Source organism: Cucurbita moschata, unplaced genomic scaffold, assembly GCF_002738365.1.
Source record: "Cucurbita moschata cultivar Rifu unplaced genomic scaffold, Cmos_1.0 Cmo_Scf00004, whole genome shotgun sequence".
Lineage (NCBI taxonomy): Eukaryota > Viridiplantae > Streptophyta > Magnoliopsida > Cucurbitales > Cucurbitaceae > Cucurbita > Cucurbita moschata.
In genome coordinates this window covers 6,039,428-6,051,334 of record NW_019268520.1, presented here as the reverse complement: position 1 = coordinate 6,051,334, position 11,907 = coordinate 6,039,428, and the positions used below count along the sequence as shown (strand labels likewise).

Here is an 11,907-nt window from a genome sequence, read left to right as displayed (position 1 = left end):
AGTGTGTGGATAAGGATTTGGAGAATATTATGAAGTATTTCCTCTTTTCATTTCCCCCCAATACAGATTATTCTATGAAGAAGCTTTGTCCTTGTGGAGTTAGTTTTATCAGACGACGATTCCTTTCGATCCAGAGGTTTGTGATCTGGATTTTCTTTCTGCCCTTGCTGTTCTTGCTGTTCTTGCTGTTCTTGCTGTTCTTGCTGTTCTTTCTTTCTTAACATCTCAATTGCATCTTTCAACTGATTCACTTCATTTGAAAGCTTCTCGAAATTCTCACTTGTCACTGCCTTTTCTTCTTTGATCTGCAACACAACAAACCTGAAATCCTCAATTTGTTATGAGATAAAAGCAAAATTGAGTGCAGAAAAGAAGAAGAAGAATGAAACCTTTAATTCAGCCATTTGCATATTCAACTCTCTTACTTCATTCCCCACCTTCTCTAACATCCTTCTCTTCGTTTCCATTTCAAGTTTCGTTTTACAATCTTCAATCTCCAAATTCTTCTCTCTTATCATCTTCGATTGTTCCTCCAATCTCTTCTTAATCTTCTTTACTTCTCTCACAAGCAACCTGTTCTCTCTTCTTTGCCCTTCAACCTGCTCTGCAACTCCCAAATATTCTGACACCAAACCCTCAAACCTCTTGATTTCTTCTTCCATCCACAAAACCTCCCTTTCCAAGAAGCTGATATGACCCATATCCATAACCAAGCTGTTCTTCATCTCCACCAGCAAAGCTTCCCTTTCTTTTAAATTTTGGTACCTAATGAACTGCCTCTCTATTTCCACTTCTTTTCTTTCAAGATCTTCAACTCTGTCTTTTAAGCTTTGAATTACCTTCTTCTCAACATTGGGTTTTTGTTCCTCTGTTTCTGAAATTTCCTCATCCTCTAAAGCAATTGAAAATGAAGAACAATTATGGCTTCTCAAGTGCCTATTTTCCATGAGTTTTTCCATCATTATGGCGCATATGCCACCTGCTGCAGAACAAGCTAGAGGAATGCCAATTTTTAATACCACTGCCCCCAACTGACCAGTTTTTGAACATGTTTTTGCCATCTGATAATCTTCTTCTTTTTTTTAAGTCCTTCCTTTTTTGACCGATGGATTTTTTGTACGAAAATGAATGAAGAATTGGGAGAATTGTGAAGTTTTGTTATGAAAATGGTGTAAAAGATTCTTTACCAATCTGTTAAACCGGATTGTCCTTTGCTTTTTCAACGATTCCTTGGCTTTGAAACTATCTTTTAAGGACTTGGGAATTCTTTGAGCTGAATCAACTTTGGTGTCTATGGATGAACATGTTTCCTGTCATTCTATTCTTTTAATATTAATTTTGGCATAGGCACTTATGTATTGAAGAATCATTGTGTACTTTAACTACGTAACGTTGTAGCCTCACGATTTTAAAACACGTCTACTAGGAGAAGGTTTTCACATCTTTAAAATGTTTCGCTCCCCTTAGAGACCAACGTCCTCGCTAGCACACAATCAAATGTCAGGCTATAATATCATTTGTAATCGTTGAAACTTACCGCTAACAGATATTGTCTGTTTTGACTTGTTACATATTGTCGTTAGTCTCATGGTTTTAAAACGTGTCTATTATAGAGAGGGTTTCACTCCTTTTCTAAGGAATGTTTTGTTCCTTTCTCTAACCGACGTGGGATCTCACAATCCATCCTTTTGGGGGTCAGCGTCCGTGCTAGCACACTGCTAAGTGTCAGTCTCTAATACCATTTGTAACAACCCAAACTCACCATTAAAAGATATTATTCGCTTGGATCGTTACATACTGCTGTCAGTTTCCACTCTTATAAAAAATATTTCGTTTCTTTCTCTAACTGACGTGGGATTTCACGATTTTTGTGAGCGATCATACAGTTTCGTGGAGCGGCTGTCAAATGTTCGATTGACAACAAATTTGACAAGCATTCATATTTCATATAAATGGACTTAACTCTAGAGCCACATGCCAAAACTCATACGGGAATCCTGACTTTCAAGGCCCCGAGGTTCCAACTCTTTTTTGAGCCTATCTCTAACACTCTTATCTATCTTTTACCTTTCATCTTCTTTACTTGCATCATAGTACTTATCTTGTCTCGACTCTCACGTGACCGATTGAACGTCACTTTCATGTTACCACCTTTGCTTGTTTGCACGTAAAGTCACAGCCATAACAAGACGAGAGTAGGACGTGACATTCTCCTCCACTTAAACTAGTAAACGTCTTTAATAACTTCCTCAAAGTATATTCGTATCGTGGATTGTAACACTATCGCTCGTCTTATTGCAACAACCAAATTGTTACATTTTGAAGAACTCAAAACTTTAAAATGTCGGTAATCGTTACCAATTTGAACTGATCCTTCATTATTTTAAATACTAAAGCATGTCATTCTAGACATTATATATTCCTATTTATCTAATCGAAATTATATATATAATGCTTTTCACTCACCCAGCTTGACACGTGGTTGCATCGTGACACGTGGAGGTTAATCAGCACAAAACATCAAACCACCGACCTCGGCCATAAAACGGGACGTGTCATCGGCCAGGGGACATAAGTAGCTCGACTACGTGTCGTTTAGTATCCGACGTACACGTGGCCTCCCCTTAAGCACTAAGAAACGACGTGTCGGTTCTACAGAGATCGAATCACATAGTTCTCCATCGGTGTTTATATAAGTCCAGCGGCGACCGCCGAACAGCAACTCAAAAAACTATCAACAAGCATCCACAAGAGGAACGCGATAAAATTAAAATCACATTTGGAGAAAATTCCGGTGGAGATCTCAATGGCGTCGAAGGAAATGAAGAAGGAGAGAGCAGAGGTAGCGGCGAGGCTTGCTGCTTCCGATCTCAGAGACATTAAAAGAGACGAGGAGAAGCACGCAGCGGCGCCTGGAACCGAGAAAAAAGCCACGGTGGAGGTCGTGGAGACGGACCGGGCGGCGGCACATGATCAGCAGCAGAGGTCCGGGGTGATCGGATCTGTACTGAAGGCGGTGCAGGACACGTATGAACACGCGAAGGAGGCGGTGGTTGGGAAGAGCCAGGAAGCGGAGGAGAGAGGCCAGGAGGTGAAGGACGCGTCGGCGGAGAAGGCAAGAGAGACGACGGAGGAGGCGAAGAGGAAAATGGACGAGTATGGAAGTGCAGCGGCAGAGAAGGCGAGGGAGACGAAGGAAGCCACCGGCGATACGGTGGCGTCGGCGAGAGGGAAAATGAGTGAATATGGAGAGAAAACGAAGAACAAGACAGGCGAATACACAGATTATGCGGCGGATAAGGCGAGGGAGACGAAGGACGCGGCGGCAAGAAAAGCAGGGGAATACAAAGACTATACAGCGGAGAAGACGACGGAGGCTACAGAATCCGCAAAAGGAAAGGCCGGCGAGTATAAGGATTACGCAGCGGAGAAGGCAAGGGAAGCGAAGGACGCTGCGGCCAGAAAAGCAGGGGAATATAAAGATTACACAGCGGAGAAGGCGAAGGAAGCGAAGGACGCTGCGGCGAGAAAAGCAGGGGAATACAAAGATTACACAGCAGAGAAGACTAGGGAAGCGACAGAATCGGCGAAGGGGAAGGCGGGTGAGTACAAAGACTACGCGGCGGAGAAGGCGAATGAAGCGAAGGAGAAGGCAGCAGAGTACAAGGATTACACGGAGGAGAAGGCGAAGGAGACGAAGGATGCGGCGGCAAGGAAGGCAGGGGAATACAGAGACTATACAGCGGAGAAAGCGAGAGAGACATCGGAGTACACGGAGGAGAAGGCGAAAGAAGGAAAGGACACGACAGTAAGCAAACTGGGGGAATTGAGAGATTCAGCGGCGGATGCTGCAAAGAGAGCCATGGAATACTTATCTGGAAAGAAAGAGGAAGCGAAGGAGAAATCTTTCGAGACTAAAGAAGCCGCCAAGGTAACTTCAAATTCTTTCATATCAGGAGTACACCACAAAATCCTGCACTAAACCATAGGAATGGCAGGAAAAGATGGGCGAATCGGAGGAGGCCGCGAGGAGGAAGATGGAGGAGCTGAGGCTGGAGGGAGGAGGGAGCGACAGAGAAGAAGCAAAAGTGACACTCGAGCGTAATAGGTAAAACAAATTCTCACCCATTTCACTTTTTATTTGAAAAAAAAATATATATTTGAATTGTTTATGGTGTCTTGGCAGAGGAAGTGGCGGGAAGGGGGGAGACACGGTGGTGGTAGGGATGGAGGAGACAAGGCCGGGGGCGCTGGCCTCGACTTTGAAGCAGGCGGACGACATGGCGGGGCAGACTTTCAACGACGTTGGTCGAATGGACGAGGATCGTTCGAAGGATCGTCAGGGGAAAATGTGAAATCTGATATGAAAATGCTAGCTTGTGTTGATCGTTGATCGTCGATCGTCGATCGTCGTCTGTTTTCTGCTGCACTTTTCTTTTTTCGAATAATGAATTTTCATATTTGGGAACCGTACAGTTTTGTGCTTATTTTGGATGGATCGATGGATGAACTGTGTAATAAAACAAACAAAAGATTGTGTAAATGGCTGCCATGTGAATGTTCTGTTCGTGGGTTCAATTCTCTGTTTTAGACTAAAGCTTCAAGTTTTGGCTTTTGTAACTCCCAATTTATGGGCATAAACATCACGGACATCACAATTTTTAAATAATTTTTTGTCGAAAGAAATTTCATGTAATTTTCAAATGAGCCCAAGCCCAAGCCCAAGCCCAAGCCCAAGAGATTGTTCAACAGTTGCAATATAAGCTACCGATTAAATCGAGCGGGGTTTTGGTTTTAATAGGGTTTCATCAACAACCCGGGAGGAAGCTTTAGCGCGCAGCGGCCATGGTTCTCAAGTTCGTCTAATCCCTTCCGTTCTCATTTTTTGTTTGATCTGATTGTCATTTTGGTCGCGTATGCTCTGTTTTTCTGGTTTGGTTTTCGCATTTGCACGTTCATCATTAACGCTTCAGAAATCTATACCCCGTTTTCCGAGGGAGGAGAATACGTTTGTCCTTGATAATCATCTTCCATTTAAGAAACCGAAGTTCATTTTAAGGAAGCATTCCGCTTGAAAGAAATTCGAAAGGAGAAGTTCAATAGAGAATGTCCGTTAGGCTTAAGTTAATTGGTCAGAGGGTTGTTAGTTTGATTGCAGCGGCGGACGATTTAGATGGAGAGTTCTTTTGCTTCCGGGAACCATTATTTATTGTTGTAATTTATTTTTGAACGAGCGACTGGCTTGGATGATATAGCATATCATGGCATTGGCTTTTCAGGACTGAGCTGTGTCGCTTCAGTGGCTCCAAGATATACCCAGGGAGGGGCATCAGATTTATCCGGGCTGATTCTCAGGTGAAACAGATGAATTAACCTCTAGAATGGTGTTGGAGGTGGTGGGTATTCCCCTGTTTGTTTTAACATTTTTTTCTCTGCCAATGTATCAGGTGTTCCTCTTTGCTAACTCAAAATGCAAGAGGTATTTCCACAACCGGTTGAAGCCTTCGAAGCTTACCTGGACAGCCATGTATAGGAAGCAGCATAAGAAGGTAATATATTAGAGTGGGAAACGAAAAGTTCGTTATTAGGGTGCGGAGAGTCTCTCCTTAGGAGACGTGTTTAAAACCATTAATAAATTATGTAGTTTAGGAAGAAGTGTGAATAAAGCATCCGTTAACCTTCAACCCATTTCTTAAGTCATTCTGCCTGAGTCATTTTTGCGCGTTACATCATCGTCAGCCTCAAGATTTTAAAACGGTCTATTAGGGCGGTTACTCTTGCTGTTTTAGGACTTTAGAATGTGATTGTTGGAGTTTTATTTTTATCTTATTTTGGCATTGGTAGGATATTGCTCAAGAGGCGGTGAAGAAGAGGAGACGTACCACCAGGAAGCCATACTCGAGGTCCATTGTTGGTGCAACTTTGGAAGTCATCCAGAAGAAGAGAGCCGAAAAGCCAGAAGTGCGTGATGCTGCCAGAGAAGCTGCTCTGCGGTGCATAACACGATTGAACTAAAATAGAAACACTATGAATCAAACACATGAATTTGCATTGAACCCATGTTCTTTTTTCTATTGAATTGCAGGGAAATTAAGGAAAGAATCAAGAAAACAAAGGACGAAAAGAAGGCCAAGAAAGCGGAAGTGTTAGCCAAGTCCCAGAAGGCACCAGGTAAGGGTAACGTTGCGAAGGGACCTGCATCCAAAGGTCCAAAGCTCGGTGGTGGCGGTGGGAAGCGTTGATACCCTATTTTGTTTTGTTTTGTCACTTAAATTACAAGTTTTAGTGGATAGGACATCTGTTATGAGAAGTGGCCCAATGCATTTACTTTTGGTCTTCTCTGACTGACTTCCATTCTAATCTTAACACTCTTGTGCCCAATGCATTTACATATTATTCATCCCCTGGGGGATCTGGTTTTATTAGGTCAAACATTTAGAACCAGTCGAATTTAATGTTCCACAGATGGATTTGACAGGTATATTTGAGAGGTTGAAGACAGATTTAAGTTGGGTTTATTTTGTTTACGTGTTTGGCCATTGTGAATGGTCAGTGCCTATAAACTGTGTGGTTCTGCTTATTTGATTTATTCATTTGGAGAAAGACATTCCAAATATTTTCTCATATGGTCGTGTTAACGTGTTGTAATGTGATTGTATTTTCAAATTGACCCATTAAACGTCGAGACGTTCGACGAGAACGAAAGACCAACTTGAGTAAGGATGTCGATACAGCAATGGAAAGTCATATTTTGGATATGATTCAAGCATGAGTTTGGGTTTCTAATCGGAATTGTTAATTTCTTGTGCATTGAAAACCCTAAACCATGTACTTATTAGATATGTGAGATCTTACATCAAGTAGATATGTGAACGAAATATTGGAAACCTCTCCCTAGTAGACACATTTTAAAATCGTGAGGTGGCGGTACGTAACAGGCCAACGTGGATAATATTTGCGCTTGAGTTGACAAAAGGAAACAAAACCAGACACTAGGCAGGCCCCCAAGAGGTGAATTGTGAGATCCTATATCGAGCTCTTATAAGGGTGTGGAATCAACAAGGACGTTGGGCTTAAGAGGTGGATTGTGAGATCCCACATTGAGTAGACAGTGGAACGAAACATTCCTTATTAGGGTTGACAGGAATATGTAATGAACTAAAGTGGACAATATCTATTACTAGCTAAGCAGTGGATTTAGGCTATTACAAATAACTTTATTTGGCTAAACTTATAATTCGGTATCACAATGCAAACCCGAACCATTAAACATATATAGATGATCATGAATTAGCGAACATAAAAGAGGAATTCAATTTATTAAAGTGGGATCTTGTTAGATGAGCACAGAAAGTTCAGATCATATAACCTCAACTCTTTCTTAACAAAACCATACATCAATATCTCAATTTGCTCCCCTTTTGTGTATAAAATTAAAACCAGATTTGAGGTGGTATGATCTGAACTCTCCAAACAGACCCCAAGACCCCATAAAATACTCATCATATTAGAAACTGTTAACTTCCAAACACTATTCTCTAAACCCTAATTTAAACTCTCACTTCACAATCTGATAAAAACAGAAGCCCAAGACAAGCCCAACACCCAAACCAAACAACCCTACTGGGGATGATATGTGGGTGGCAGAGACCCCCAGAAAGTTGGAGACATCGGGTTGTATTCCTCTGTGTTGAACACGTAGTTGCACTGCTCCGGTGGCGTCGGGTACTGGTTTGCTGCTGCTGCTGCTGCTGTTGCCACCGCTCTCGGCTTGCTCGAGCAGCCAGCTCCGACGGAGGTGCTTTCCACTGTCTCCTCGCCCGACAAATCAGTGTACACCGTCGATACTTGGTTCCTTGCAGCTTGAAGCTCTCTCAGCATACTCTTCAGCTTTATGACCTACGAGCGTGTTTCCGTTTAGGGTTGAAATCGATATAATTACGTTCGTAATTCAAGAAATAAAAGTTTTTAAGTAAACCCTAATCCTCAAATGAAAGCCTTAATTGAGATCTTCGTAAGATTTGTCACAATTTACCCTAACTTAAACAAAACAAAGATTACCTCCTCTTGAAGCTTGTGTTTCTCTCTAGAAATGGCATCGAACTCTTGTTTGAGAGTATCGTAGAGATGCTCGAGCTGCTTCGCCTTCCACCTCGCACGCCGGTTCTGAAACCAAACGGCGATCTGGCGTGGCTGCAAACCGAGCTCCTTCGACAGCTTCTGCTTCCGATTGGGATCGAGCTTGATCTCCTCCTGGAAGCTACGTTCGAGCGACTCGAGCTGCTCGCTGCTCAGCCGCTTCTTCTTATCCAAATTTCCATAGCTGTTCATATCCATCCCTGGAACCAGCCCTTGGAGCACGGTCTCAGACGTCCCCGCCATGGCCGAATGCTTCACATCGATGCCTGCTCATGGAAGCAACACACAGAGAGAAAATTATAGAAATTCTCTTACAAACCAAACTTTCTATTATCTACAAATTTTCAATTTTAATTTTGTTTTAATCTTAAACGATCTAAGAGATAATCGTCCCATTCTTCATTCTTCCCTCTATTCTGCATGGATCTGCAAGAGAATCAATTTCCAAAACATGAAATGCTTCAAAAAAACACAAATTGTTCACGATCTTCCACTTTCTCAGTGTTCAATGACAGTTCTAGTTCAAAGACAGCAACTTTTTTTGAAAATGTTCATAAAAAACCCTAAATAACTGCAAAGATTTGATTTTTATGATCTGGGTATGTTTTTTTACAAATCAAAACAACAAAAGATCAAGTCTTGTCGAAGAAAAAAAAAAAAAAAAAAAAACTGAAGAACCCTAAAATGAAGTGGAAATATTACCCTGATATTGTTCAAGATTATAGTTATAGAGAAAGCCAAAGGAAGATTCCGGTGGCCGAGAAAGAAAGGGTCTGAAACTTCCGGTGGCCCATTCCATATTTCCCGGTGACCGGAGATGACCTTTTCCGATCAGATAACAAAGAAAAAGAGATGAGATTTGTGAAGAATATGGAAAGATGGAAGTAAGAGTGGGAAATGAACTACAAATAGTGAGAGAGAGAGAGAGAGAGAGCTTAGGGCAGTTGAAAATTTAGGGCTACAGCTCAGGGTGAGAGTCAGCAGAGTTGAAAAGTGTTATTTTGTAGAGAGAGAGAGACAGCTATATATACGTATGTGTATATATATATATGTGTGTATGTATATATATACATATATACATATATATGTATATATGTATGTAGAGACATAAATGTTAGTACTTGTCATGAAGCTGGCACAAAATTTCATACGCAAACTTGCCTATGTCTTCACCAACTTGGAGACACATAAAGGAGGAGAGAGAGAAAAGAGGGAAAAATTATTCAATACAACTCTTACCGCGTCCACCCGAACGACCCGAACAATAATGTGGGTGTCTTCTAATAACTATCGAATGTTCTATTTGAAAAATTGCATGTCCCTAATAATCATTTTAATGATATAAATTTGAGATACTCTTCCAGCTTCTCGTATGTTATCTCTAATAGTAGTGACCTACAACATTTGTGGGATTGAGACGTCTACCCCTTAACTGTGAGATTCTTAGCTAATTATGTTTGAAATAAGGGTTTGAAAACAATGTGAAGTTACTCGAGAAAGTTGCTACAACGTGAAGTTATTAGATCTATTAAAAGAGTATCTCAAATTTGTATCTAGAGGTACGTAAAATTTCGAAGTCGCGTCTACTAATAACTAAATTTTCGATGGGGTCGTTATCTAATAATCGTGGATTTGAAATCTTCTCGTTATCTTATCCGGTAGATTTGTCAATTTCTCTCTCATATTCTAATCTTCTAACATATGAGAGATTGAGACGTGTATTAGGTATGACATACTATAATTAAAAGTATTTGTATATAGTTAATGCAAAGCTATATATTTATGTTAGTGACATAATTGAATTAATTAAGCTAAGTAATCTCTATTATATATCCTGACATGGGTCTTAGTTAACCTAATTATTATTTGGACCATAATTATTAATGCCAACATTTAAGACCAATGTTATTGAAACGTGGGGTTTTTGGATAAATAGTGAGTTTGAAATAACTATTTTTTTAAAATTAAAAAAAAAAAAATATATATATATATATAATAAATTCCAAAACAATTGGAACTCATTTTTTTTATTGTTTAAAAGTAATTTTAATATCTTTGAAACATGTTTTTAAATAATCAAACTTGAATTAATAATAATGTCAACCACACATTTATTTATTTATTATTATTATTATTTTGTTTTTATACTTGATATATATATATATATATATAACTAAAAAAGAGCTATATAACTAAATTTCTATTAGAATGGAATATAGAAACTGACAGGTTAAATTCATTGAATTAATTCCATGATCAAATAATTTATCTAAATTTTTTTATTAATTTGCATTAAATTTTTATAAACTAATTAATAGAATAGATGAAATTTTTTTTGGTAATTAATACGTGGGACCCACAAAGAAATGGCCAGATTTGTAAGGGTAAGATTGAGCCACGTAGCCTACCATAGATTTTGCTTCCACGTCGTATAATATAAAGTTGCAATTCAGCGATTAATTTCATAATCATAATTAATTAATAATGTCTCCCCTTGTAAATACTTCTATTAATTAATAGGTTTCCCATTTTTGGGTTGAAATATCATTTTTTAAACTTTATAGTAAATTCAAAACTCATTTTATAGATTTTATTTTAATAAAACTTTATATTTAATTTATTATAATGGACCCTTCTTAGCTTAGTTTTTTCTTACCCTAAACTTTGACTTAATCATACTTAATCACCCAATTTAAGACTAAAGTCAGATGGATTTGGTAACTTAATTAATCTTGTAATAATTGTCATAATGAAGGAATTTCAAATCCTTATTGGGCCATAACATATATTTAAAAAAAAAAAAAAAACATAAATTGTTTATTTGTCATTATTTAATTTATCTTCATTCTTAGTATAAAATTAAAAATCATGTTATTTTCATATTAAATAAATAAATTAATAATAATATGAGTAGGTATTTAATTTAAAATCTTCTTAATTAGGGGTTGAAGGCTTCACTTTATTAGGTGTTGAACTCATTAACTCATTTAATTGGGTAATGTCGTAATTAGTGTGTTATATTTAAATCTAATTTTCTTTTTAAAAATAATTCTAAATTGGGTTTGGTTGAATTATTGAGAAATAGAAATTTCGTAGATGCTTTATAAAAGGTGCGGATTTGAATTTACCGAAAGAGGAAAATAGAATATAAAATAAATTAATTTTTATTTTAAAAATTTATGGACAATATTTAATTCAAATTTAATGGAGAAACTCTCATAACTACCACTCGTGGGAGAAAGTATTGCATTTAAAATTAAGCGTCTATATTTTAAATTTTAATTTATGGAGGTCACCATCAAATTTAAATACATTATTAAATAAGATAAAATTACAATTTTAGTCATGATTGTGAGATTATAAAATTTTTAAATAATTTTTTTTTTTTTTTTTTTTTACTTGAGAAAATAAAAAATTAAATTACAATTTGGTGTTCAGGTGAGAGTTTTGAATTTTTCATTGAAAGCTCAGTCTGCTATTTACTACACGGATTTTAATTTGGAAGTGGGCAATAACCTAATAATTGAGTTCCAATATTTAAAGCCCAATATTTACCCCTTTTTTTTTATTATTTATATTTAAATAATATAAATTTAAATTAAATTTACAGCAAAAACAATAATTCCCAACCAAAAAATAAAAAATAAAAAATAAAAAAGAGACAAGACATCGCAACTGTCCAACCAAACAGCTCGCTGCCGAGTATAATAATAACAATAATAAAATAAATAAATAGTTCACTATGTTTTTTTTTTTTTTTTTTTTTTG

General features: G+C 38.0%; 4 protein-coding genes across 5 annotated transcripts; 2 read left to right on the top strand and 2 right to left on the bottom strand.

Annotated features, from left to right (window-relative positions):
- Positions 1 to 6: 6 nt before the first annotated feature.
- On the bottom strand, positions 7 to 1,131 carry LOC111442263 (golgin subfamily A member 6-like protein 22). The gene is made up of 2 exons (XM_023079584.1): positions 390 to 1,131; positions 7 to 305 (listed from the first exon to the last, which is right to left on the bottom strand). Exons 1-2 carry the CDS (start codon positions 1,059 to 1,061, stop codon positions 48 to 50), a joined length of 930 nt encoding a protein of 309 aa, XP_022935352.1. The 5' UTR covers positions 1,062 to 1,131; the 3' UTR covers positions 7 to 47.
- A 1,584-nt stretch (positions 1,132 to 2,715) lies between these two features.
- On the top strand, positions 2,716 to 4,532 carry LOC111442261 (embryonic protein DC-8-like). 2 transcript variants are annotated; one of them, XM_023079582.1, is made up of 4 exons: positions 2,716 to 3,499; positions 3,566 to 3,931; positions 3,999 to 4,108; positions 4,187 to 4,532. In XM_023079582.1, exons 1-4 carry the CDS (start codon positions 2,807 to 2,809, stop codon positions 4,353 to 4,355), a joined length of 1,338 nt encoding a protein of 445 aa, XP_022935350.1. In that variant the 5' UTR covers positions 2,716 to 2,806; the 3' UTR covers positions 4,356 to 4,532. The 2 variants fall into 2 exon arrangements, with proteins under 2 accessions (XP_022935350.1, XP_022935349.1); XM_023079581.1 differs by having other exon boundaries at positions 2,716 to 3,931.
- Positions 4,533 to 4,780: 248 nt separating this feature from the next.
- On the top strand, positions 4,781 to 6,337 carry LOC111442264 (60S ribosomal protein L24-like). The gene is made up of 5 exons (XM_023079585.1): positions 4,781 to 4,856; positions 5,280 to 5,355; positions 5,448 to 5,549; positions 5,845 to 5,993; positions 6,086 to 6,337. Exons 1-5 carry the CDS (start codon positions 4,846 to 4,848, stop codon positions 6,240 to 6,242), a joined length of 495 nt encoding a protein of 164 aa, XP_022935353.1. The 5' UTR covers positions 4,781 to 4,845; the 3' UTR covers positions 6,243 to 6,337.
- A 956-nt stretch (positions 6,338 to 7,293) lies between these two features.
- On the bottom strand, positions 7,294 to 9,039 carry LOC111442145 (homeobox-leucine zipper protein ATHB-22-like). The gene is made up of 3 exons (XM_023079424.1): positions 8,842 to 9,039; positions 8,062 to 8,405; positions 7,294 to 7,899 (listed from the first exon to the last, which is right to left on the bottom strand). Exons 1-3 carry the CDS (start codon positions 8,936 to 8,938, stop codon positions 7,621 to 7,623), a joined length of 720 nt encoding a protein of 239 aa, XP_022935192.1. The 5' UTR covers positions 8,939 to 9,039; the 3' UTR covers positions 7,294 to 7,620.
- Between the last annotated feature and the right edge of the window lie 2,868 nt (positions 9,040 to 11,907).